This window comes from Conger conger, chromosome 4, assembly GCF_963514075.1.
Source record: "Conger conger chromosome 4, fConCon1.1, whole genome shotgun sequence".
Taxonomy (NCBI): Eukaryota; Metazoa; Chordata; class Actinopteri; order Anguilliformes; family Congridae; genus Conger; species Conger conger.
Window position 1 is genome coordinate 32763482 of NC_083763.1, and position 23256 is coordinate 32786737.

The following is a 23256-nucleotide window of genomic DNA, read 5'->3' on the forward strand; positions in this document are numbered from 1 at the left end:
ATGCTCCCTGCCCTTTGACAACAGAAGTGCCCTTTTGGCTGCACTGATTTTTTTTTTTTAAACCACAGGTGCCCACTGTGATTACAATTTGCCCCCTAACCCCACGCCCCCTGAGGGTCATTAATTGCAATTCCAACACAACATAGCCCTGAGGGCTCTGGTCTAAACCCCAGCCCCACCACCCATGCCTGATTTTCAGAATACACCCTCCAAACAGTCTGCATGGCTGTTAGTCTGTTAGTCCTATTAGTCTGTTTTCCTTGTCCGAATCAGAGTGAATTTGATATTTTTGTTTTCTATTTGGCAGATTTGCTTGCACAATGCACAAATTTAAGCAGACCAGAAAAAAAAATTTACTCGCAAAATGTGTTCGTTCATTGGCCAGAACTTAGCCGGTTTAAAATGTAAAAGAGCCTTTTGCAGGTGCCCATACAAATCGCAGAAATCAACCGAATATGAAAAACAGCATGGGGCTGATGCGGCTGCATTTGGTGATCGTGGGATTCAATCTACTCAGTATGAACGACATAAGGTTCAGGTTTGTCAGCAATGTGTTGATTCATATATTGCAATGACGATGTGCTGCAATAAAATGGCACTTTTATGCAGGGCATTGCGGACTTTGAAAAGTTGCTATCAAAGTTTTTTTAATTTCAGCCTACACGGCAATGCTCTGTTGTGCGTACAAACCTCTTCTCCTGCAGTTTATCATTGAATAATTTAAAAAGGCAGCATTTTCGTGGACTTTATCAAGCATTTGTTTTATCTTCGGAACCATATATCCAGAAGATATCAGACTTCTGCAGCGCTCCAGGTCTGTCCTCTGCCACTCATTTTGTCACCTGCAGCCTGCTTGTGTAATGTCAAAAATTGCCCACTGGCAACCCATCATACAGTGTGTTTGGATCACTTCCTGCAATTGGGAGGGGAATTGGTCAGATTGTATTCTCACTTAAATCGAACCGCATAAGTTTGCTAGGAAGTGGCACGAGACCGCCTCTCATAAGAGGTCCAAGAGCTTTTATTTGGTGTGCACCGAGTTTGATTGCGAGCATTCACATGGCCAAACATACTAAACTAAAGGACTGAACAGTCCAGAGTTTGATTAAACTGCTCCAAACACAGCAGGTGAGAAAGCAACCTTAACCTGCTGTTACCTCATGCAACTGAACATGATTCAAAATCAACATAGGCGGACTTTGTTTATGTATTTAGCATATATTTATTAAGGCCACAAATATTATTTTACAATAAAATGCTTTTTTTTGTCTGAAACTAATGCAATGGCACTGCAAAGGGAATTTCCAGTTCTTGTTTCTGGATGACAAAAATACAAGACAAGAAAAATAGATGAATTACAATTTTTTCACTGAAGATCAACATCAAGTCTTGTTATAAAAGTGCCTTTTACCAAATGTAGTAAAATCCCGATGAATGAATGAAAAATGAAAAGATTATTGATTTTTTGTTTTCACTTGTCAATTCATGATACATTGTGGTTGTAAAAGACAATAATGTAAGCCAATGGTTCCTTTTTTCCTACGTGGACCTGCATGTCAGTTCCAAATGGAAAAAGCTTTTGCTTATGAGAAATGTTGCTCTGTTCCTGTTCATTCCCAGACCCACGGAAGGCACCCTGTGTGTCACTTCATGTCAGATCTGAAGACAGCAGAGGATGAATGTAGTGGACGACTTAAGGAACAGCCCTACCTGTACTCCAAAGGTAAGGACCTGTTAATTACTTTTATAATTCCTCCATCAAAATTCATGCAAAAACTGAACAAAGGCCAAAGCACTTGTGAGACATTTAACCATCCATGGGATGCTTTCTGCAATATTCTAATTATTTCAGTATAATGACCATATTATTGAATATCCAGCTATGATTCTTTCATAAACATGTAAAATAAACATTAATAACCTTCCCAAATTAGTAGTGACTGAATGGCTGTCAGACCTATATTTAGGGCCTTTGGGGCCACCACATTTTGTTTATGTGAGAGTAATGCAGATGTTCTTCAGTATTTTATTGTACATCACTCCACATAAGAGCATCTGAGTGAACACACAAGACGGTTTAATAGATGTTGTCAGGGAACTAATAGGAAATTCCACAGGGCCAGTGGGCTGCTGATGGATAAGGAGCAAGAACTGGGTGTGTGTGTGCGTGTGAGTGTGTTTGTGCGTACTTGTGTACATGTATCTCTGTGTGTGTCTCTCAATGGGGATGGCAGAGCAGACCTCATTAACATTTGAAGTCCTGCACCTTGGTTCATCACTGGTCTTTTTGGAATACTGGCTGTTTTCAGGTCTGGAACATTTTGGGAGCAAACAAGCTGGGGTTTGGTATTTTTATTTCCATTGTGACTGTTGTGTGTCTGTTTGCAACCATCATTGTTTTAAGGTAGATGAACCACGTCTTTAGAATAGACGTGAATATTTTTTTCTTTTATTAAAAAATAGATTTATTAATCTATTGATTTTCACCTGGTTGCAGTTGTACATTTTGATAAAAGTTGATCCAAGAGGTTGTTCTGCCTATCCCTGAATTTGGCGATTTACTTGAATTTATATCTTTCATATATCTTTTCAAATTAAATCAAATAAACATATTTTACATGAGGTGTTTTAACTGTTGACATGCTTGCGTTCAGGATTCAGTGTGCTAGACATTTAAATAAGGGTGTTGACAGTTAAAACTGCTGGATTCAGGAATTGCTGTTGCTAAACACATTTTAATTAATCCTCCCTTCCCCGAAAATGTTGAGAGAGAGACCATATCTACATGTGAAATTCTTGTAATCATGAAGCTCTAAGACACATGTTTATTCAATAAACAATAAACCTTGCTTGCTGATCATTCATAAGCACTGTCTGGCTGGGTGAGATTGCAACACAAATAGCAGCATAAATACAAACCCTTTGCAGATACTCAGTTCAAATCAGTGACATTTATGCATAAAAATCAATTGTCATTACTCATTAGTTAGCTGTCAGCACAGCCTCAGACCAACAAGCAAATCACAAAACAGTAGAGGCGCTAACTTGCATATTACTGGAGGGATTGCATTTTGTATGTCATTAAGCTCCAAATTAGCCATAGAATGTGCTTGGTGTAAACTCTAAAGCGACATTCCATAACTGATGTTTATTTTACTGTGGTGTATTTTAGGAAACATACCAAAAAAGAGCACACACAACTGCTCCTCCATTCCAGTCTGACACTCCTGCTGTATGGCCAATATTTCCACTGTTGTTAAAGCCACACTGATGACTTCAATAAATCAATGTGACAAAGGCAGAACCTCATTTTTTCTCATCAGGAGACAAGAGATAATACATTTTGAGTACAAGGTGAACCCAGGCATCTATTTTTTATTTTTATTTTTATTTTTTTATTTACGCATCTGAGTGCCTACGACTCATGGGACTATATACCACAGCTGCAACCATGGTGAAGAAGGATACAATGTGCTTTAACAGTTTAAACTTTGCTTCACCCCTATAACATAGGGGATTATGTTCTTAGTTCATCATCTACAGTGGATTAATGTTTGACTTCATCAATCTTAGCCTGTCCTCCTTGGTCAGCTGTTAGCATAGGATCATTTAGTGTGGTACAGTGAAGGAGATTGTGTAATGAACAAGCAACAATGTAGAGGTAATGATAATTTTTACATTATATATTTCAAGGTGGTGGGAAGGGGAGAGTGGCCCTAGCTGGGGGGGGGGGGTCACCTGCTATTCTCACATATTTATGTCACAAGCCATGACCTTTTCTGTGCTGAAATCCCGAGATCCTATCTCTGTTCACTCATGGAGAGCACAAGCCATCCCGTGACTTGCCATTTGTTTTGTTTAGTCCGCAGTGAAAAATCATGGCAGTTTTTCCCTTCTGTTTAATCGTTTATTCTACACAGTAGGTATGACCTCTTAATGCAGAAAAGACAGTTCACTTTGCATATACTGCATTCCCACTTTATTAAATCTGGCAAAGCAAATAATGTTATAGATAGAGATGGAATTGCAGTACAGACGTGCCAAGGAGGGGAATTGGACCTTCAAACAAGGGTTTTTGTAGAATGTCTTCCCTGCCGGGATATTTTAGCACAAAACTTGCCTGATTGCTTACACTACCAAAGGTTTGGAATCACTGAGAAATTTGAAAGAAACGGATACTTTTATTCACCAAGGTAGCATTACATTGATCATAAAATAAAGAAAGACACTGATAATGTTACAAATTACTATTTGAAATAACTGTTTTTAATTAAATCTTTACAGTGTATATGCATTTGGCTGTGACTTGTTTATCTGGATTTTGACCATAGTCTTGTTTTGTGGTACTGCAATCTTGGATTTGCCCTTCTGTTTTGGCTTCTGTGAACTTTAGTTCTTTAGTTCATGTGACTATGGAACATTAAAACTCTGGGTCTTGAACAAAAGCCTTCTGATTTGTTACACTAGTCAAGCAGACTATTCCAAAATAATGAGAGTAAGTCACAGAGCATGCATATGTACAGGTTATGGCTATGCAGTATTATACTGCACTATTTTTAAGGTAAAAACATGGTTAATATGCAAGATATCTGTGAAAATGTATGTCCAGTAATGTATCGCCATGCACTGAGCAGGAAAATTATACTTCATGTATTTTACTAATCAAGAACACAACAAAAGAGTTGATTGATTTGTGTGTTTGTGAGCTATCAAATGTTAAAAATGATATGTTATCAGTTACGGTCCACTGTTATTATCAGAAATAATTTTACATTTTGTAACCTGCATTGGCATGTCAATGCCGATGATAATATGCAAGTGTGTGTTTCATGTGCATACATGCGTGCACCCTTTAAATCAGTGGTCACCAACCCTGTTTATCCCTGTAGCAGCTCAACAGGATCTTTAGCTGTTGAATGAGGTGTGCTTTGCTGAGGTTGGAGTGAAAACCAACAGGACAGTAGATCTCCAGGAACAGGGTTGGTGACCCCTGCTTTAAATATTTGTATGCTGTTTTACCAGGATGCAGGGGGACATGGGATAACATATCATGCTGGGACCATGCGGAGGTTGGAGTGATGGTCACCAATCCTTGTCCGCTTGTACTCCGAAACCTGTTTGGCAGAGATGGTGAGTCTTTATCACTGTGATAATTATTTTTATTGATCTGAAATGTGACAACATTTATGTAATAAAATTAGAAATTTGCTCTCTCATTGTGAGTAAGAGTCCGTTTAACATGAAACATGTGGGGGTTTTTTTGGCCGGTGAAAAGTGGTACTGGGCTAGGTTTATATTTGGATTGGAGACCTCTGGGGGAAAATGGTTTTGCTAATATTGGGATCAATTGGGGTGCAGTGCCTTTGCGGACCTTTATGTTTTAACTTTATTTTATTTCTGTCATTTTGTCCTCAAATAACCAATTTGTGGACCATACTCACCATTCAAAAGAGAGCAGGCTTGTATATGTTTCTTCCAGAAGATATTAAATGGTTCAATGATATTTATCAAAACTCGCCTCCGATAGCATGTCTGATTTAAAGATCAAATCATGATTTGGTTCATGAAAAGATTATTTCATAAATGCATGTAATGAATTATATTTATTTTCCTGAAAGCCATACAATGCTCGACATTGCTGCCTGGTTGAGTATTTCGTATTGGTAGTTTTAAGACCACAATCGTGACATCCCAAATGCTTCTAATTTGCATTCACTAATGTCACATCTTCCCAATTCCGATGGTTTAGTTAATGTGAACATTAATTTAAGCCCTTGACCCATATCTACATGATTGTATGCATTGCACCGCTGCCACACAATTGGCTGATTAGATAATCACATGAATAAGTAGGTGTAATAGAGTAAAAATGTACCTAAATGAATAAGCGGGTGTTCCTATTAGTGTATGTACAATTACTATACCACACCACCCAGCTATGCTCAAGCAAATTTATGTATGACCTATCTGGACTATAGCACACACTTCCAATATGCATAAAGTAGTGTATGTTATTAATGATGCAATAGAATAAACTAAAATATATGTATTTTCCCAAACAGATTCCTTAATTATTGGCACCCCTGGTTTAATACCCCCCTCTTCAGTTCAGAACACAGGTTTTTCATGGGATTTAAGTCTGGGGACTGAGATCACCATTGTTCAGAACATGTTTGTTGTTTTTAATTAACCCTTTAAGTGTGGATTTTGATCATCTTCCTGGGAAGTTTGCAACCATTCCATATGTGTTATGCCTTTTTATTACAGTACTATGTGGTCTGTTTAACCGTCTAATAATTGTTTTGTAGCCATTACCTATGACTTTGTCTGGGTACAATCTGTGTCTTCAGAATTGAAAAGGGATTTTGCATGCTTTAAAAAAGAAAAGAAAAAAAAAGTAAATATCTCAACATTGCCAGTTAATTAACTTACACATGAACAGTCTGTATATATAAGTTAGATGTGTGTTTGGGTTACTTACTACAGTTCTAGTTATTTATCTAGTTATATTATTTATCATTTAAACATTCATATGAGCCTGCTATACAATTTGTATTTTTTAACAAGGCTGATGCAGCTGTTAAAACTAAACAAACAGGCTTTTCGTATCATCCTGGAGATTTCCGTTCTACCCTCTGAACTGAGAGTTGCTCCAATGGACCCATTTCAGTTAATATTGCCTTTCAATCAATCTGGCCACAGAATATAGGCTTCTGAAAGTGATTGAACTTGATACCATTTTTTTGGGTATCATACTTATTTTGTAAGTATGTGGGGGACCTCACCCTATATGAATACAGACAACAAGAATCAGGCAAATATTGCTATTATTTTCATGGCAAGAGTCCAGACAACCAAATCCACAATACATTTTAATTCCAAAAAAATTCCAAATGCAGAGAATCATCAATATGAAAAACAGACTAAAAATCTGTTAAATCAAATGTGTGAAAACGTGTCAAACCAAATTGTGACAAGGTCATTGACTAGTTCAGCTATGTTCATGCAACCAGCCCCAGAGGGAACAGCTCTGTGTTTGTCTGTGTTTGTACAGCTCACAGAGGCAAAGAGGCATACCGATAAATGTTCTCTGCCAGTGTTTACATTCTGTCTCGACAGCCCAATCTCATAAGTGCTCCAATTGTACCCCTCTCTTTGTATTGTGTGATATGTTCCCTCTGTCTTTCTCTCCTTTTTCTCTGGTGTGCCCAAGACCATTAAATATTTAGCTTACTTTGCTCACCCTTTAAATATAAATGGAAATGCACTTTCTCTGATGTGAGATTGATTTGGTATTCTTTTTAGTAGGTTTTAAAAACAGACAGTGGCATGGAGAAGCAGTGTATAAGGCATTTTTTATTACAATTATTTTGTATGTTAGTAGTCAATATTCAATTTAATCAATTTCTCTTCTCTAGCCCAGCTTCAAACCAAACAAAGTAATGCTTAATTGAATAACAGTGGCTTCTTGCACATGCAATGTGCAACTGAAGTACCATGTAAATGCACAGTTTGACTCGATGGTTCATTTTTGGCTAAATATCTACATTACATTACATTACATTATTGGCATTTGGCAGACGCTCTTATCCAGAGCGACGTACAACAAACTATGGGTGGAGCCTCTGGTTCCAGGGGAAGAGAGTACCATCAGAAGTGTGAAAGTAACTCTTTTCCCCACAGGAAACATCAGCAAAAACTGTACGGAGGATGGATGGTCTGAAGTGTTTCCCAGCATAAACAGTGCTTGTGGATCTGAGACAAAGAAGGTTAGTGCAACATCACTCTGCTGAGAGCACTGACAATATGAAGACTGTGTTGTAGTTGAGATGTGTGATGTGTTGTTCTTGTGGAGAATGTTTACCATTGTGGACTGTGCTGTTGTTGTGGGGAACATAATAAACATAATATTGTAGTGAGTGTGCTGTTTTAAAGAGTGTACTGGCCCCATGCAGAGTGAGATGTTGTGTGATCGTGTTTTCTGTACAGCGTGCTGTTATTGATGGGCAAATGCGTATCTCACTGCTGTTCTGAAATCACTGGTTGGACTGTTACACACACACACACACACACACACACACACACACACACACACACTTTAGATTTATTGCCACCCTTAATAGAAGAAATTGAGAAAGAAGGCTGCATATAATAGACTCAGATAAAAAAAAAAGATAAAAATCTCTGTTATATTTAAACATATGGGGAAACTATATATTTTATTTCAATACATTTACTGTCATGTTTCAATCTCTTTTATTAAAAGGTACACAAGGTGTGTTAAAACATTATTACAAGACCATTATAAATCTCTTCCTATTATTGAAAAAAGCTCACTGACATGTTGACTCACCCTCTGCCTGTGTTTATAGTCCTTAAATTTGGGTTTCAAAGAGTACATTTGTTGGGCCGTCACTCTGTATCAAACTATTGTTATTTTGCTTATTATGCTTATTATCGAAAGCAAAGACTAGATCTAGTTATAAAACAATACCAGTTTACAATCGGTAGCAGCAAGCAAATTATCAAGCAAATTATCTATAGCCTAGTTAGCTAACGATAAAATATAGGCAGTATGAATCAGGTGGATATTTGTAAATTCGGTAAGCTAACTAGTAATAGCTAATTTGCTTGCTGTTACTGATAGCGATAGTTTTAGTGATCGCTTGTCACTTTTATCTCTTTACGCATTCAATCATCCGTGTTTAGCGAAACCTTTATTTCTCTCAAACTGTAAGTTACAGTTGCATAATTTGTGGCAGACTATCACATCTTAGTTATACAGCCAGCTAGTTACATAGCCCAATAGCTGGTTTGCTCATAATATAGTTGGTTAGTTAAAGTGAAAATTTCGAAAAAGACAAAAAATATAAATAGTGTTGTCTATCATACCAAAGTCAAGATTTTCTTAATAGAACACTACTAAGACAGCAGGCTCTGTTGCGTTTGTCACCGTCAGCTTTACAAAACACTGAACTGTATCATAACACTTTATTTTATTATACTATACTATATTATTAACTTTATTGTTATATTCATACTGAGGGAAGGATAAACAGTGTTTTGGTTTGAGGTTGTTTGTTGCTGCAATTCCTTTCTTGACCGTTAGTAGTCCGAAATTACCTATTGTATTTTTAAGTAATCTAATTGTTTCTGAAAACCATAGGTGCCATACTTATTGGCACCCCTAACTATTATCGTTCAGTTTTACTGAATTTAGTTAATCTCAGTCTAAAGGAACTACTTTGTGCCATTCCAACACTTCCAGTTTCACTAGAGAATAAAAATGAGGGGAACCAGAAACTGGGTTTCAGTCATGTCTATTGTTCATGTCCCGACCTGGAACTTCCACAACACATGACAGTGCATAATTCTCATATCATGACAAGGAAGGAAGATGGCGAGGGAGGCCATAAAGAGCCCAAGGATCACAGTTTAAGAATTGCAGAAATTGGTTTCATCTTGGGGTCAACACGTCTTAAAAAGAAACATAAAATAGCACATCCATACCAACAAACTCTTTGGAAGTCCTTACTCAGCAAAATAAACAAAACCAAGAATCTGAAGTTTGCTAAACCTCACTAGAATTATGACTGAAAGAAAGTGCTATGGTCATATGAGACCAAAATTGAGCATTTTGGCCATACACACCATTGACATGTTTGGACAAAATAATAATTATAATTATATAGCACCTTGCTGTGTTTGGGGCTGTAATGCCAAATGTAATCAGGCACAGAGTGGATTGGGATTTTTCTGATTCATTGTTTTAAAGTCTACATCGACCCAATGGAACCTGTGGAATCAGAGACTTAAAAGGGAGGATAACCCAGATCATACAGTCAATTTACAGGGCAGTCTCGTATCTACTAAACTGGGGACAGGCTGGCAACCAGTGACACATGACCAGGTTTGCGGAGGCCCAACTTCTTCGGACATTTAAACAGACGGATATTACAGGGATGAACGAACAGGATTGCGTATTTGTATTGGTGTCTGTATGTACGGAGGTTGCCTGGCTGGTGCAACTGGGTTATACAGCCCACTATGCGTCTGAGGGCGTTTTTGTTACTGTGCAGACTCTATAAGAAGTGCAGGGTGTAGAAGTCATAGCTTAGGCTTTGTTGCTATGGCCAAGCTTTTATTTGCTGAGGTTTTTTTTGGTTCATCATCTTGCTGATGCTGTATCTGACCAAAACATTTTGGTCTCATTTGGTCATTTACATTTTTATTGAATGAAGGTCAGATTATACCAAATTGAACATTTTTAGATACAGCATCGGCATGTTTGGCATTGAAACAGAGAGGCATAAAAGGAGATTTGGTGGTGGGTCAGTGGAACTGGTTAAAGTCAATGGTATCCACCAAGTATCAGGCAATTGTGGCTGACAATCTGGTTCCCTCTACCACAAGGCTGAGACTTGGCTGTAGTGGACAATGCAAGACAATGACCCAAGCCTCAATCTAATAAAATAACGGTGGGCTGAACTGAAGAGGGCAAACCCGAGAATCTGAAGGATTGTTCAAGGATCTGGATAGAAGAATGGTCCAAAATCTGTCCAAATGTGTTCCTTAACCTTGTCAAGCATTACAGGAAAAGCTGTTATCTTTGCCAGATGCTCCAAGTACTAAACCAGGGGTGGCAATTATGGAACCTTGATTTTGGTGAAAACTATTTTTTAGGAAATGGATGTTTAATGGTTTGGTTGGTTCCATTGAAACATTAATGAATTACAGCATCACATCTTCAGCATTTTGAGTTTCTCAGTAATCATGTATATTTTATTTTTAGGAGGGGGGGGGGTATTGCCAGTCAGGGGTGTTGCTGATTCTGGAGCCCACTGTATACCATGCCCCAGCTCAGACAATCCACTGCTTGTATTACTTATGTACTCCCTATCGCCACTTCACTAGAGGTCTTTTCTTGGCCATCTCTTTAAATTGCCTGCAATGGAATTCCAAGCTCCTTATATGGAAATTTAGGGGCTTCAATTTATGCTAATCACAAGTTTTGTGATTTTCATTTAGAATTGATAGGTATTCATCAACATACACATGTGGATATAAAAAAAGCTGTGTCTACGTGCATTTGATAAATCCAACAGAATTTATTTGTTTCCAATTGCACAAATTTATGAATGATATGATGAATGAAGCCCAGTGTGTTGTTCAGTCAATCATTTAGTCAATTATGAAATTAATGAAGTTTGTATAGTGCTGCTAACACTCTGATTGTCCCTAGGTCCTTCAGGGTGGTGAGAATCTGGCATATAATTTGGATCTCAGGCCAAAATGGTTATATTTCAAAGGGTATAGATGTGATGTAATGTTTACAAGCTTAACCAGCTGTTCCCATTGATTACTGAGATACATGATTGAATGTGTGTTCTTCATTTAGATGAAGAACAATGCGTATTGTTTTAAACATAATGGGTCCTATACTAAATGTTTTTCATCACCATGGTTAGATAATTTAGTTGTTTGAAATAAATGCTAATTTGGTGTCAAATCATTTGTGTTTTAACTGACCCTGACCACCCCTGAACTGAAATGCTATTTTGCTGGCTGTGCGAGAGAGAGAGAGAGAGAGAGAGAGAGAGAGAGAGAGAGAGAGAGAGAGAGAGAGATAGAGATAGAGAGAGAGAGAGAGAGAGAGAGAGAGAGAGACCATCTGTACACGGAATGTCAAATTCCGGCCTGTGTGCTCATTTGTTCCCTGCAATTACCTTAGTTTTAGTTTTCTGATAGCTCTATAGCATGATTCGGTAACAGCCACTCGGAGCATGGAATTTGAGACACAACCACTATCTCAATGGCTCTTACAGGTGGTTGTTATGGGCCTTTAGTGGATGCATTTTGGACTACAGGACCTTAACTGTAGTTTTGTTTCTTTTTTATATGTATTGCTCTCAGTGGCGGTGATATAGGCAGGTGCAGCAAGTGCAGCAGCGCTGGGGCCTTTAGTTTCGGAGGGGCCATGTCTCTCTGTGTCTTATATCAGTTAATCTGGTTTTTTACAGGTCTTTTTTATTTTAACCACTCACCGGAAAATAACACAAAGACTACATTTGCCTTAACAATGGTGTGTGTTCATTTATCCTTAAATATGCAAACTTGTCTCGGTCATGCTTATTACACTTTCTTTGTACAATATGTGATCATGTTGAATTTATACCATGTATCTATTTTAGACTGGGTGGCCTGTAGCGTAGTGGTTAAGGTACATGACTGGGACCCGCAAGGTTGTTGTTCGATCCCCGGTGTAGCCACAATCCGCCCAGCCGTTGGGCCCTTGAGCAAGGCCTTTAACCCTGCATTGCTCCAGGGGAGGATTGTCTCCTGCTTAGTCTAATCAACTGTACGTCGCTCTGGATAAGAGCGTCTGCCAAATGCATTAATGTAATGTATTGTAAAATGTCTGTCCAATGGCGCTGTGTGTGTGTGTACATGCATAGATTATATATGCGTTTGCGTGCGTGTGCCTGCGTCTTAGAGGAAGGGCCCATAAAAAAATTGCACCGGGGCCCATCCTTACTAGCTGCCACCACTAATTGCTCTCCAACTATTAACTTGGTATGAAATAAAATACTTTGTTATAACCTCTGTTATCATTTACTGAGGAACTGTATTCCTATAGGTTATTTAAAGAGAAACTCCATTATCTCAGCTTGGCGAAAACAAAAGTGCAAGTGTGTGTTTCCTGTAATCTTTCAAATCAATGCGCCATGGCAAGGCTATTTTAGAAATGGACTTACTCCTGGTAGGAAGCAGGTGTAAATTAACTCTATATCAAAGCAAATTTAGTTGTGATGTAAGTTATTGCGTGGTTATACTGGTGCAGCAGGCTGCTGTTTCTTTATACCAGTAAGCAAGGCAGAATGTACTAGTATCCTAGCAACCTCCTGTCTTAAGGTGCCTAACAGCATTAGCCTACACAGTGACATTCAAATGTAAACAGCAGGAAAAACATGTAAATAATTCCCACATGCATATAAACACATAACGCAGAAGCAATTTCAGTCTTTAAACAAACTCACCCACTGTCTTAGTTAGAAATTCCAGTTGCAGAAGACCAACAATTGTCAAAATGTGTTTCTTCTATTTTGGTTTATGTGTTTACTGTAAGCAGCTGGATAATTATTTATTGCGTTGGTAACACTTTATTTGACAGTGGTCGTCAGGACATGACATAATACCTGTCATGAAGTGTCATGTCAATGACACCATTGTTATAAGAATCTTTGGTTCATATTATGACAGAACTGACATAACAACCTGCATAGAAGGCTCACTGGTGTCATACCACTGATTTATCATGACATTTGAAAATGACTATGTCAATGAATAGTTGAAAGCTATGTCACGATATGCCACCCTGCCAATTAGTGATAAATCATGCAGAAACAGCTTGTCATGAGTGTATATTATTTTCTTTGTAGGTTGAGGTTGAGGTTGTAAGTTCATCTTTATATATAATGCACCAATGTGCATTTTGTTGTGAAACACATCTCAGCGCTAAAGTATTTATGTCATATTTATTCAAGGGAGCTGAACTCCGTGAAATGCTAGCCCTGTAAAAATACACATAATAAACTGTGTAAATCAAATAAATTAACTTCATACATATACATTTTGTAATATTAATATGACATTGTTTACAATATAAGGGTAGCACTACCGCCTCACAGCAAGGAGGTCTCTGGGTTCGAATCCTGGTAGACTGGAGCCTCTCTGTGTGGAGTTTGCATGTTCTCCCCATGTTTGTGTGGGTTTCCTCCGGGTACTCCGGTTTCCTCCCACAGTCCAAAGACATGCCGGTTAGGCTGATTGGAGAGTGGGTATGAGTGTGTGAGTGAATGGAACCTCTTCAAGCTGCAGCTCTCCCTGTCCCTCCCTACCTCCCTGTAAACCATAATTGTTGTCTTTCTGTGATTTACTTGTATCAGGATGTTTAGTTTGGCTAGGTAAGCGGTTTGTTCATACATTTGCGTGTTGCGGTATTAAGATTAAGAAAAAAAGAAAAAGAAAAAAAATGTACTTCCCTCTATGGTCTTTCAGTGCACTTATCCCTGGTTATGGGTATGCACTTTGCACTTTGTTGTATGTCACTCTGGATAAGAGCGTCTGCCAAATGCCATTAATGTAATGTAATGTAATGTCAAGACTGGCGACCTGTCCAGGGTGTATTCCTGCCTTTCACCCAATGTATGCTGGGATAGGCTCCAGCCCCCCTGCGACCCTATTCAGGATAAGCGGGTTAAAATATGGATGGATGGATGAATGGAAGTTTACAATATTAATATTTAAATTTGGAATTCCTTAATCACGACAATGAATTAGTACAGCGAGGTTATGAGGCTTCTTGGTTTCAAGCCTAACTTTTCTATCGATGGTTGTGTTTCTAGAACTTAAAGGGCTACAATACATTTTATTACCAAAAGAACAGTTAGCGTCAATGCAAGATATGCATCATCTGTAATAATTTTATAGAATATATAAAAATGTATAGTATAGTATAGTATAGTATAGGAGTCCCACCATTCGACAACACAATCTCAAATAATGATACAAACAAGTTAGATTAACCCCTTAAGTATCGCCCCCTTTCCTTAACACACACAAAATAAAATGGTTACTACTCTTGAACATTTCTGGAGAGGTGCATGTTGAGAATGCAGCTAGGCGGTACTTACACCGTTGGCTCTGCGTAGATTCAAGGCAGAAGTATAAATCAAGCTTTAGGATAACACACCCTGTTGAGGGTGCCATCGGCCTGGCCTTTTGGGCCAAATGCAGAGAAGTATCATGGGTTGATTAAAAAAATACCAGGTGAATGCAATGTTTTCTTTCTGATGAAGGCATGGTGAAAACAATGATTGATATTCACACACAATGCTTCCAGATCTAGGCAGCATGCAGGCTAGACCAGAAAGGTTGGTAGTTCAGGCCCTGGTGTAGCCACGATAAGATCCTCACAGCTGTTTGGCCCTTCAGCAAGGTCCTTAACCCCACAAATCTCCAGGGAGGATTGTCCCCTGCTTGGTCGAATCTACTGTCAGTTGCTTTAGATAAAAGAGACAGTTAAATAACACATTATTATAATTATATAAGAAGCCAATAGATGCTCTATTTCTAGTTAATCTTGGCTGCATTTATTCAGAATGTATGGGTTTGTCAAGTTACTATTTTTGGCACTATTTTTGTAAACATACAAAGCTAAAATGCCACCTTGAGCACCGAGCCCAAAATCACAGGGTGGGGAGGTGGGGGTCTGGGGGGCCTGGCTGGGGGATTGCCTCCTATTACTTTAGGCCTACATGTTATTTGCTGATGCTTTTATTCAAAGTGACTCACAGTTAATTAGACTAATCCCCCTGGAGCAATGTGGGGTTAAACAGTCTTGCTCAAGGGCTGTGAGGATCTTATCATGGCTACACCAGGGCTTGAGCCCTTTGTAGCCGGGTTCTTCCTGAGAATTCCCTTTCAGGAGTTTCTCACCACTGCTTGAGTGTTCTTACATGCTTTTTGGGGGTTCAGGCCTGTTTTTTTGCCCAATCTTTGCTATTCAAATGAAATTGATTTGGTTCAGTTTGTCTCTATAAGAGGCATAAAGCCAGGTTTGCAGTATGAAGTATGAAGAATAATTTTGATGATTTAACTTCGGCATAAATAATGTAAATAAAGCATGACATGCCAAAGATGGCTTATTGCCAGGTGGCATAGTGAGATGAGGTGTGATACCACAATCGGAGGTGCTGGGCTCTTGCACCCATTTGGCAAAAATTATATATATAGTCGGTTGGATAATTCAGTTTGATAAATGCAATATTTTAAAGTATTCCTGCAGTGTTTTATTTATAGAGAACACTACTCTCTCATAACGTGGTCAAGCAGTCGCTGCACAGAGTGCAGAATCAATCCTGGAGCTGTCGTTGGGCCTAGTAACATCGCAGGTAGAAGCTTAAGCAACCTCCTAAGGGATAGTTCAGGAAACACACCGAGAATAGTAACAGCTTTAGTAAGGTATACCTTTCAAGCCTTCGTAAAACGCTAAGAGACATCGTTATCAGGAAACATAGCCCTGATCCCTAGTCTTACTTGATTGATTCAACATTTTATGAACACTCTCAGTTGCAGTGGCTATAGTTAAAGTACTTGTACATTTGTAAACTGAACTTGTTTTAAATAATGCAGAATAATAACAGTGGTTCTGCATAATTAACCAACATGGATATTGTTTTCATCAGAACAGTTTAGCAATAGATTGTAGTAGAATTTTGTTTTTTGTGATGAGAACAAACAATTAGTTATACTTAAAATGATATCTTTAATTTATTGCAAAGTGCGCAGAGGTAGTGCTGCCACACTGAAAAGCAGTGGTGCTGAGCAATGTTTTTCGCTGTTGAAAAAATACATTTTGGGGAAAGCGTATTACTTTTACTGTTCCTGTTTGAAGTGGTATTACTGGATGCCTTTTTTATTGGATATTCATTGTGTACCAGGGTAAGGGGAGTTGGGGGATTAAACACCAGGAGTAATTTCCTGAAAAACGACAGAGAGGGCAGAAGGTTATAGGTACTTCCTGGACAGGATTGAATCACCTTTGAATCCCCTATTCTCTGCATATACCCCCTACTCTGAGTATAGCAGGGCTGAACCTCTATGGCAGGGTGGCAGAAGGGGAACAAGGAATTTCCATGGTCACGCCAATAAACGTCTTTGCGTTCTTTCCTCAAACCTTCCTACATATTCTTTTTTTAGCTGTGTAAAATTGCCTTTGGAAACATATAAACCCAGTTCCTTCTGCAAGTTATCCTCCAGAAAAGTGACTTGGCGCTGTCTCACTACCAGAGGGGTGGGAGGTGAAAACCTCAGGAGAATAACATATGGAAACATGTTGGTTTAACAGTTTTTGGGCACTTAATTTTCAATCACACTGAACTGAAACTACCCAGACATTGGCAGAGTCATATAAAATGAAAATATTACCATAATATCTAGACATTAAAATAATATTCTGGTACTGTTATGGAGAGGCAACACAAATGCACTGTGATCTCTTGTTATACCCATCATGTTTTATCCTGAAGTTCAGAAGAAAGGTATTTTTTGTATTAGCTGAGCCAGGAACTATGAGTTATGGGATCTCCTTACAGAGAAAGACATTTGCCATAATTCCACATTGGCAGTCTGATCAGCTTTTGTATCGACAGCAATGAGTGACATCTTTTTGTTGTTCAGCATCCCTGACATCAATCTAAGATGTTTTTGGGATGTCTGGGTGCTGTGAGTATGCTCTAATTTATAAAGATCATGATGACTCATTCTAAATCAATTCTAACTGAAATGCTTTCACCAGGAAGCTTTAAACATGGAATGGCTAAAATGACATGAGCATGGTGTCCAAAATGATTTAAAGCAGGCATTGTGATGATCATTTTCATTATAAAAACAGTGTCCATGTTTAATAAATCATACATATCACCATAATGAACACAATTTTATTTGCTTATAGCCCCTTGTAATAAAGTATTTTATGATGGCTGGTACAGTTTTCTCAAAATGAATTTCATTTTCTTGTGCATTTTATGTAACTCCCTATGTCAGCCATCAGAACGCACTGCAGTTTTTTAAGAATGCTTTATAGGAAATACACAACATGTTATGATATAAATATGTTACATATGACACTATCATATTGTATCATACTATATTTGATGTACATCATAAAAGTGATGAAACATTGTGTATGTTTGTGAAGGCTATGTGAAGTTATGCTCAATATGAAATGTTATCCCATATATTGCAGCTGGATTTTTACATCTTAATGTTAAGATAATATATTTTATTTTCTTTAGTTGGTGTTTTATACAGTGGTGAAGACACTATACACGCTGGGACACAGTTTGTCCTTGATAGCTCTCATCACAGGAAGTACCATTCTCTGCCTTTTCAGGTAAGCATATCTGCATATTATGTGCATACCATCTATGTCTGGTTGGCCTTTTTAAAAATGCTTTCATTTCTGATGATAGCAATACAATTAATTTAATTGGAATGTTACATGTTCGGGGCATTCTATTATAAGAGTGGCACATGTATTGAACGTACTTTGTTAGATGTACAGTGTATTGTAGATCTCACAGTCAAAAAAATTGCGAGTCCTGAGAAAAATCTTAAAATGCCAGAAAATGCATTTGAAGAAAGGTCTGAAGAAACAAGTGTCAATTCCAATAAATTCTGAGATTGAGAATATAAGGTCATCTTGTTCTAAATGGAAAGTCAAAGGAAACATAGATTTAACCTTTAAATATTTCTAGGGGGGTCGACTTAAAGGTAAAATTGTATGAAGTGAGTGAGGTCAGGAAAAAAAACTATCCAGGTCTATCCAGCTCCGACAGATGTTGTGGCCCCTGTCAATTTCTCAAGAAGAGAGACAAGGACCACACATTTTGTGACTCTTATAGGTAGCTGGAGGCTATCCTTGAATGACAAAGCTTTAGCGCTGTCTGAATTTATTCCTGACTGTAATTTTAAAAAGTAACAAAACATTCACAATAAATGTAATAAATATGTAGTATAAATAATAGCAGTACTAGTTATCACAGTACATCAGTGAAAGTCCAAAGACATGCAGGTTAGTGACTGAAAATGTTGATTAAGCTGCTCTGTCCCTGGTAAATAAAATAAATGTAAATATATACATCTTGTACAAACAGATATCATAGATACTTGCTTGTACATCTTATACAGCTGAAACTGAAAATAATGCTTGCATTGGTTGGCACCATTCAAAACAGCAAACTCTGAACCTCAATATCTCACTCATTTCAAAATCAATCTCAATGCTAATGCCACAGGTCTACTACAATGGCAACTGGCTCGCCAACTACCGATTTTGGTATTGCTACGTTGCACCATTTCTGTGTTATGGATAGCCTTAAAAAATTAGTAAAAACATGAAGCCTTTTTTTGCGTAAAAGTAACTCAATTCAAATCCAACACCAGAGAACATGTCCGTAATTCAGACATTCAGACATGCTGTATCAGCGCAGATCTTTGACAACATGTTACAGCTTGTATTTCAGTTTGTGCAGAACAAGACTCTCATTTATACCCAATTATTTGCATAGCATTAACATGGCAGCATATTATTTTGATAAATTCAACAGATACAAAATGGATTGTATATATTACATACAACATAATAATGTGTATTCCTACTGTGAGAATAAAAGTGATTTGTGGATGACACTATCATTGGGTGACTGAGAATGCACAGTAGTTAGCAATGACGTATTATTAATTATAAGTATAGGCCCATACTAGAGGGTCTATATATCTGCTTCTACGCTTTTATCCAGAATGACATACAGTAGGCCTATATGAATCAGATCATAGCAATATACACTCCATACTGTACAATATACACTTTAATGCAGGATCTATTCATTAATTAAGATTAAATTATTCAATCAGTTTTTATGCAAAAGGGATATTATTTTATTTCATAAATGTTTAAATAATTGTAATAATCACATTTGAGAACCACTGATATTAACTGAGGCACGGTCGTAAATATTTTTGCATGGTCTAATTGAGGGATTTCAAGTTCCCTGCCATCTCCCCTTTCTGGATCTGGACAGTGCCACCCAGAAAAGTGAAAAGACTTCTGCTGAAAGACACATTGTTGTGCACTACACTGGAGGAGTGCAGGAGGGCGGAGTTTTGTTCCTACACATCTATTTGGTTGTTGATTCAAAGAGCATATTTGATTGAATCCTCAGCAGTGTAGGGGTCCTCGCACGGGACTCCAAATTATGTAGGGTCCTCGCACGGGCCGCCAAATAACGCAGGGATTTTATTCTCTACGAAACCGGGGCGCCAGTTAAACGTTGTGTTGCAGTATAACTGCGAAAAGTAATCAGTCTCATAAAATTACTGTTATCAGAAATATCCAACCACAAATTTAGTATTTTAATTAATTAAAATAACCAATATTAATGATTGAACATACCGATAACCTGAAGGTTGGAAGTTCTTCGAAAGACTGCTTTAACTCGGCTCTCATGTCTATGCGATTCCAAAACGGACACCGGGGTTCAATAAAATATATTTATTTATTTATTAAACACAGAACAGATAAACTAACGGGGATTAGTAGGGGAAGTTAGGGTGTGTGTGTGCGTGTGTGTGGGCGCGAGCAAGCGCGCGTGTCGCTTGAACAAAGGAAAGGTGGGAGTAGCTAGCTTGAGTAAGCTAGAGTTCTGGGTGTGGTAATGAGTTAGAGTTAGCTGTGAGAAGGGACTACTTGCGTAGTTTTACTCTATATATGCGCAAAAGACGGCGAATCAATTCACGTACATATATATGTAGCTAACCAAACACATTACAATGGTAGGATGGTAAATATTGAAACACAGATTCACAAAAACAGTTAAGACTAAACTAAACACTGCCTATGCCTGAATGTTTGTTCTCCTACTGAGTTCATACGCATTGCATCCAAAAGACGTGCTGTCCTTATAGGAGCCGCGATGGTGCTGTGAATGCGTGTCCTGGAGAGGTGCGCAGGCTGGGGCGTCTTAGCCGCGCGTTGTCGTCTGGTCCACTCGGTTGCTGGAAGGATGTTCGCTTGTCCTTTTTCCGGGTGGAAAAGTTTGTTGCTGTTGTTCGATGGTGAGCTTTGCAGGGGTAAACTGATGTAGCGTTCCGCGTACACCAGTTTCCACTCGCTATAGGCGACGAAGTTACCGCGAGGTAACTGGGTGTGTCCGTAGGCCTGGTAGTGCGCTGTGCAGCATTCAGCCTCTGTCCGAGTCTCGGAGCAGATGAGCTGAAGCGAATGGCCAAAAAGGGTGCGTCGAAGAGAAGAAGCAGAAGAGGCAGAAAAAGCAGAAGAAACAGAAGAGAGATCCCAAGAACTCTTATTCGGGACCGTTTATTGCTCCCGCCATTACGGGATTGGCTGAACCAAGTTAGACGTCATTTGTGGTGGATGTCGCAGAATTTTCCTGTGGGAATGTGGAAGTTGTAGTCCCTACATCCCCCCTGTGGTCTCAGGGTGCGGCTGAAGCCAGTGTTCCTCGAGAGCACAAAAGTCAGTTCACAGTCCACAGGTCAAATACATTGGGTCGGTAACACAGTTCACAATTGACTGACAAACATCCAGGCATTTATCAACAATTAACTAAACTGGTCTAAAACACATGATACAAACAATGTGAAACACTAAGTTCGAACAGTGAATACATTGTCGCAAAACATGAGAAACCTTGGTGAAAGGGTTAGTCGTTTTGTTAGTTCAGGTGTTTTGTTAGTTATTGGATGGTGTCCAGAAGGTGGAGCACCAACAGGAATGACCCAGCCATGAAAATGTTCAGATGATGTAGGGGTCTAGGATGGAGAGGCTGTAGCCTTTTTGGAAGTCTTGTTCAGACTGACCAATTGTTCTAGTCCCTACAGTCAGGTTGCTGACGAGGGTTGTCATCTGAAATATGTGGGGGCATTTTCAAATTAGGGCAGCTTTCTGTATCCAAGCTTAACCTTATGGCTGTGTCATCAGGAAGGAAATGGAGAGGTGGTCTCATTTCTAAATGATGTGGTAAGCTCACAAGTGGTCTTGTCTTGCTTGGGGAAGAGGTGGAGTAAGGCACACTGGGGTGTGGCAATATACTTGTAAAGATTACCCTGTAGTTTCTACATGCAATACTTTACGATGGTTCAGTCGGTGTAGAAAGAAGCAATGAACGTTTACGAGTTATAACAGGTGTCGGATTTAACTCTACAGTACCTACTTACGATCTGCGTTTGCTGCTGCTACATGCAAATCTAAGTGGCTGCTATAAACTACCAGTTTATTTTGCCACCCCCCTTTGGTAGGAAAGGTGTGCAAAAGAAAGTGGTCTTCAGCTGGGAGTCTGCCTGTGAGGAGACCACGGCTATAGATCAGTCTTATTCAACGTCTTTTGATGGAGGTTGAACAAGACCAGATAGCTCTTTGGAGTGGTTACTCAAGGCATACACACTACTGAACAAAGGTTAGAGGCTTTAGTTGTCCTCAGAGGAACTGAAGAAGCTCTCTTCAGACAAGGTATCTTCCCTATCAGAGTCAGGCTGGTCATGCTTGGGCCTACCGGGTCGGTCTTCTCTCCAATTCCGGCTGGAATCAGAGTGTGAGAAGCGACCATGGTAGCTCTTAACCGGGAACTTACTCACATGCCGTTGTTTTGAGCCATTAGATTTTAATGGGGCAACTTGGGAAGTGCCGGCGGGCTTGGTTGGAACAACGTGCTTAGCTGTTTCCAATACCTCGTTCCTGGGCACAATCCTTAAAGTGTCCCAGACCATTTGGGCTTCATTTCTTAATTCAAGGGCTGAGTGTTGGCCCCTTGAAAACAGTGAAACATGAGTTCGGACGCAGGGGTGCAGGTTGTGCACAAAAAGGGATTTGAAGGCTTGATCTTCATCTAAGCCTGGTCCGTTTCTGCCCTGGAAAAAAACATGTTTAAGACGTTGGTAAAAGTTTTTTGGTCTTTCTGTACGGCTATGTTTAACCTCCACAGATTTGATCATGGCTGTGGCCTGATCAAACCGTGGCAGGTACTCAGCTACCAACGCTTCACAAACCTTGGGATAGCTGGAACGAACCTGTGGTGGAAGTTGTTCCATAAATGTATGGATCTCTCTGGTTGAGGTTTTCCATACAAGTCGTACCTTTTCTCGATCGGTTGCCCTGGGCAGATCCGAGTGACAGTAGTCAACTTCCCTCAAGTAACTCTGAATGTTAAATTCGGAGTCCTTCGGGTCAAATGTGTGGACATACTTCGCCATGGCCTCTAGCTCCTCAAAGCGAAGACCATGTGAAGTTGCACTAGTCTGCCTGTTTGGAGAAGGAGAGCCTGAAATCACATTTGGATGTGAATGCGTTTCATGCGGAGCTCGACGTCCTCGGTTTGGTTTAGGGGGTGGAGCTACAAAACAGTCATTCTCACAATGGTTGGCAGAAGATGAATTGTCGCTGTCAGTGTACTGTACAGAGCTGTCACCTATCCTCTCAGTTATAAAGGGAAAGCTAGCGGGATTAGTGTTGCTTTTTGTGTGCCCAATTAATAACGTTAGATCTCCTCTACCGTGTGCACGGGAGGGTTCCCTGACCTCCTCATGAGAGGGGTGGGCATGGAAGGTGCAGTCCTGTACTTGCCTGACTGTTTCTCCCTTGCGGAGATGGACCACTGTTGGGATGGAGTCCCCCCT

At 39.2% G+C, this 23256-nt stretch overlaps 1 protein-coding gene across 1 annotated transcript in view; it reads left to right on the forward strand.

Annotated features, from left to right (window-relative positions):
- Positions 1 to 455: 455 nt before the first annotated feature.
- The window catches only part of vipr2 (vasoactive intestinal peptide receptor 2), a 33736-nt gene continuing 10935 nt past the window's right edge, over positions 456 to 23256 (forward strand). The window contains exons 1-6 of the mRNA XM_061238945.1: positions 456 to 497; positions 1621 to 1723; positions 5023 to 5130; positions 7684 to 7769; positions 14248 to 14256; positions 17859 to 17956. Of these exons, the coding sequence (XP_061094929.1) occupies positions 456 to 497; positions 1621 to 1723; positions 5023 to 5130; positions 7684 to 7769; positions 14248 to 14256; positions 17859 to 17956 (446 nt within the window). The remainder of the gene's footprint in view (positions 498 to 1620; positions 1724 to 5022; positions 5131 to 7683; positions 7770 to 14247; positions 14257 to 17858; positions 17957 to 23256) is intronic.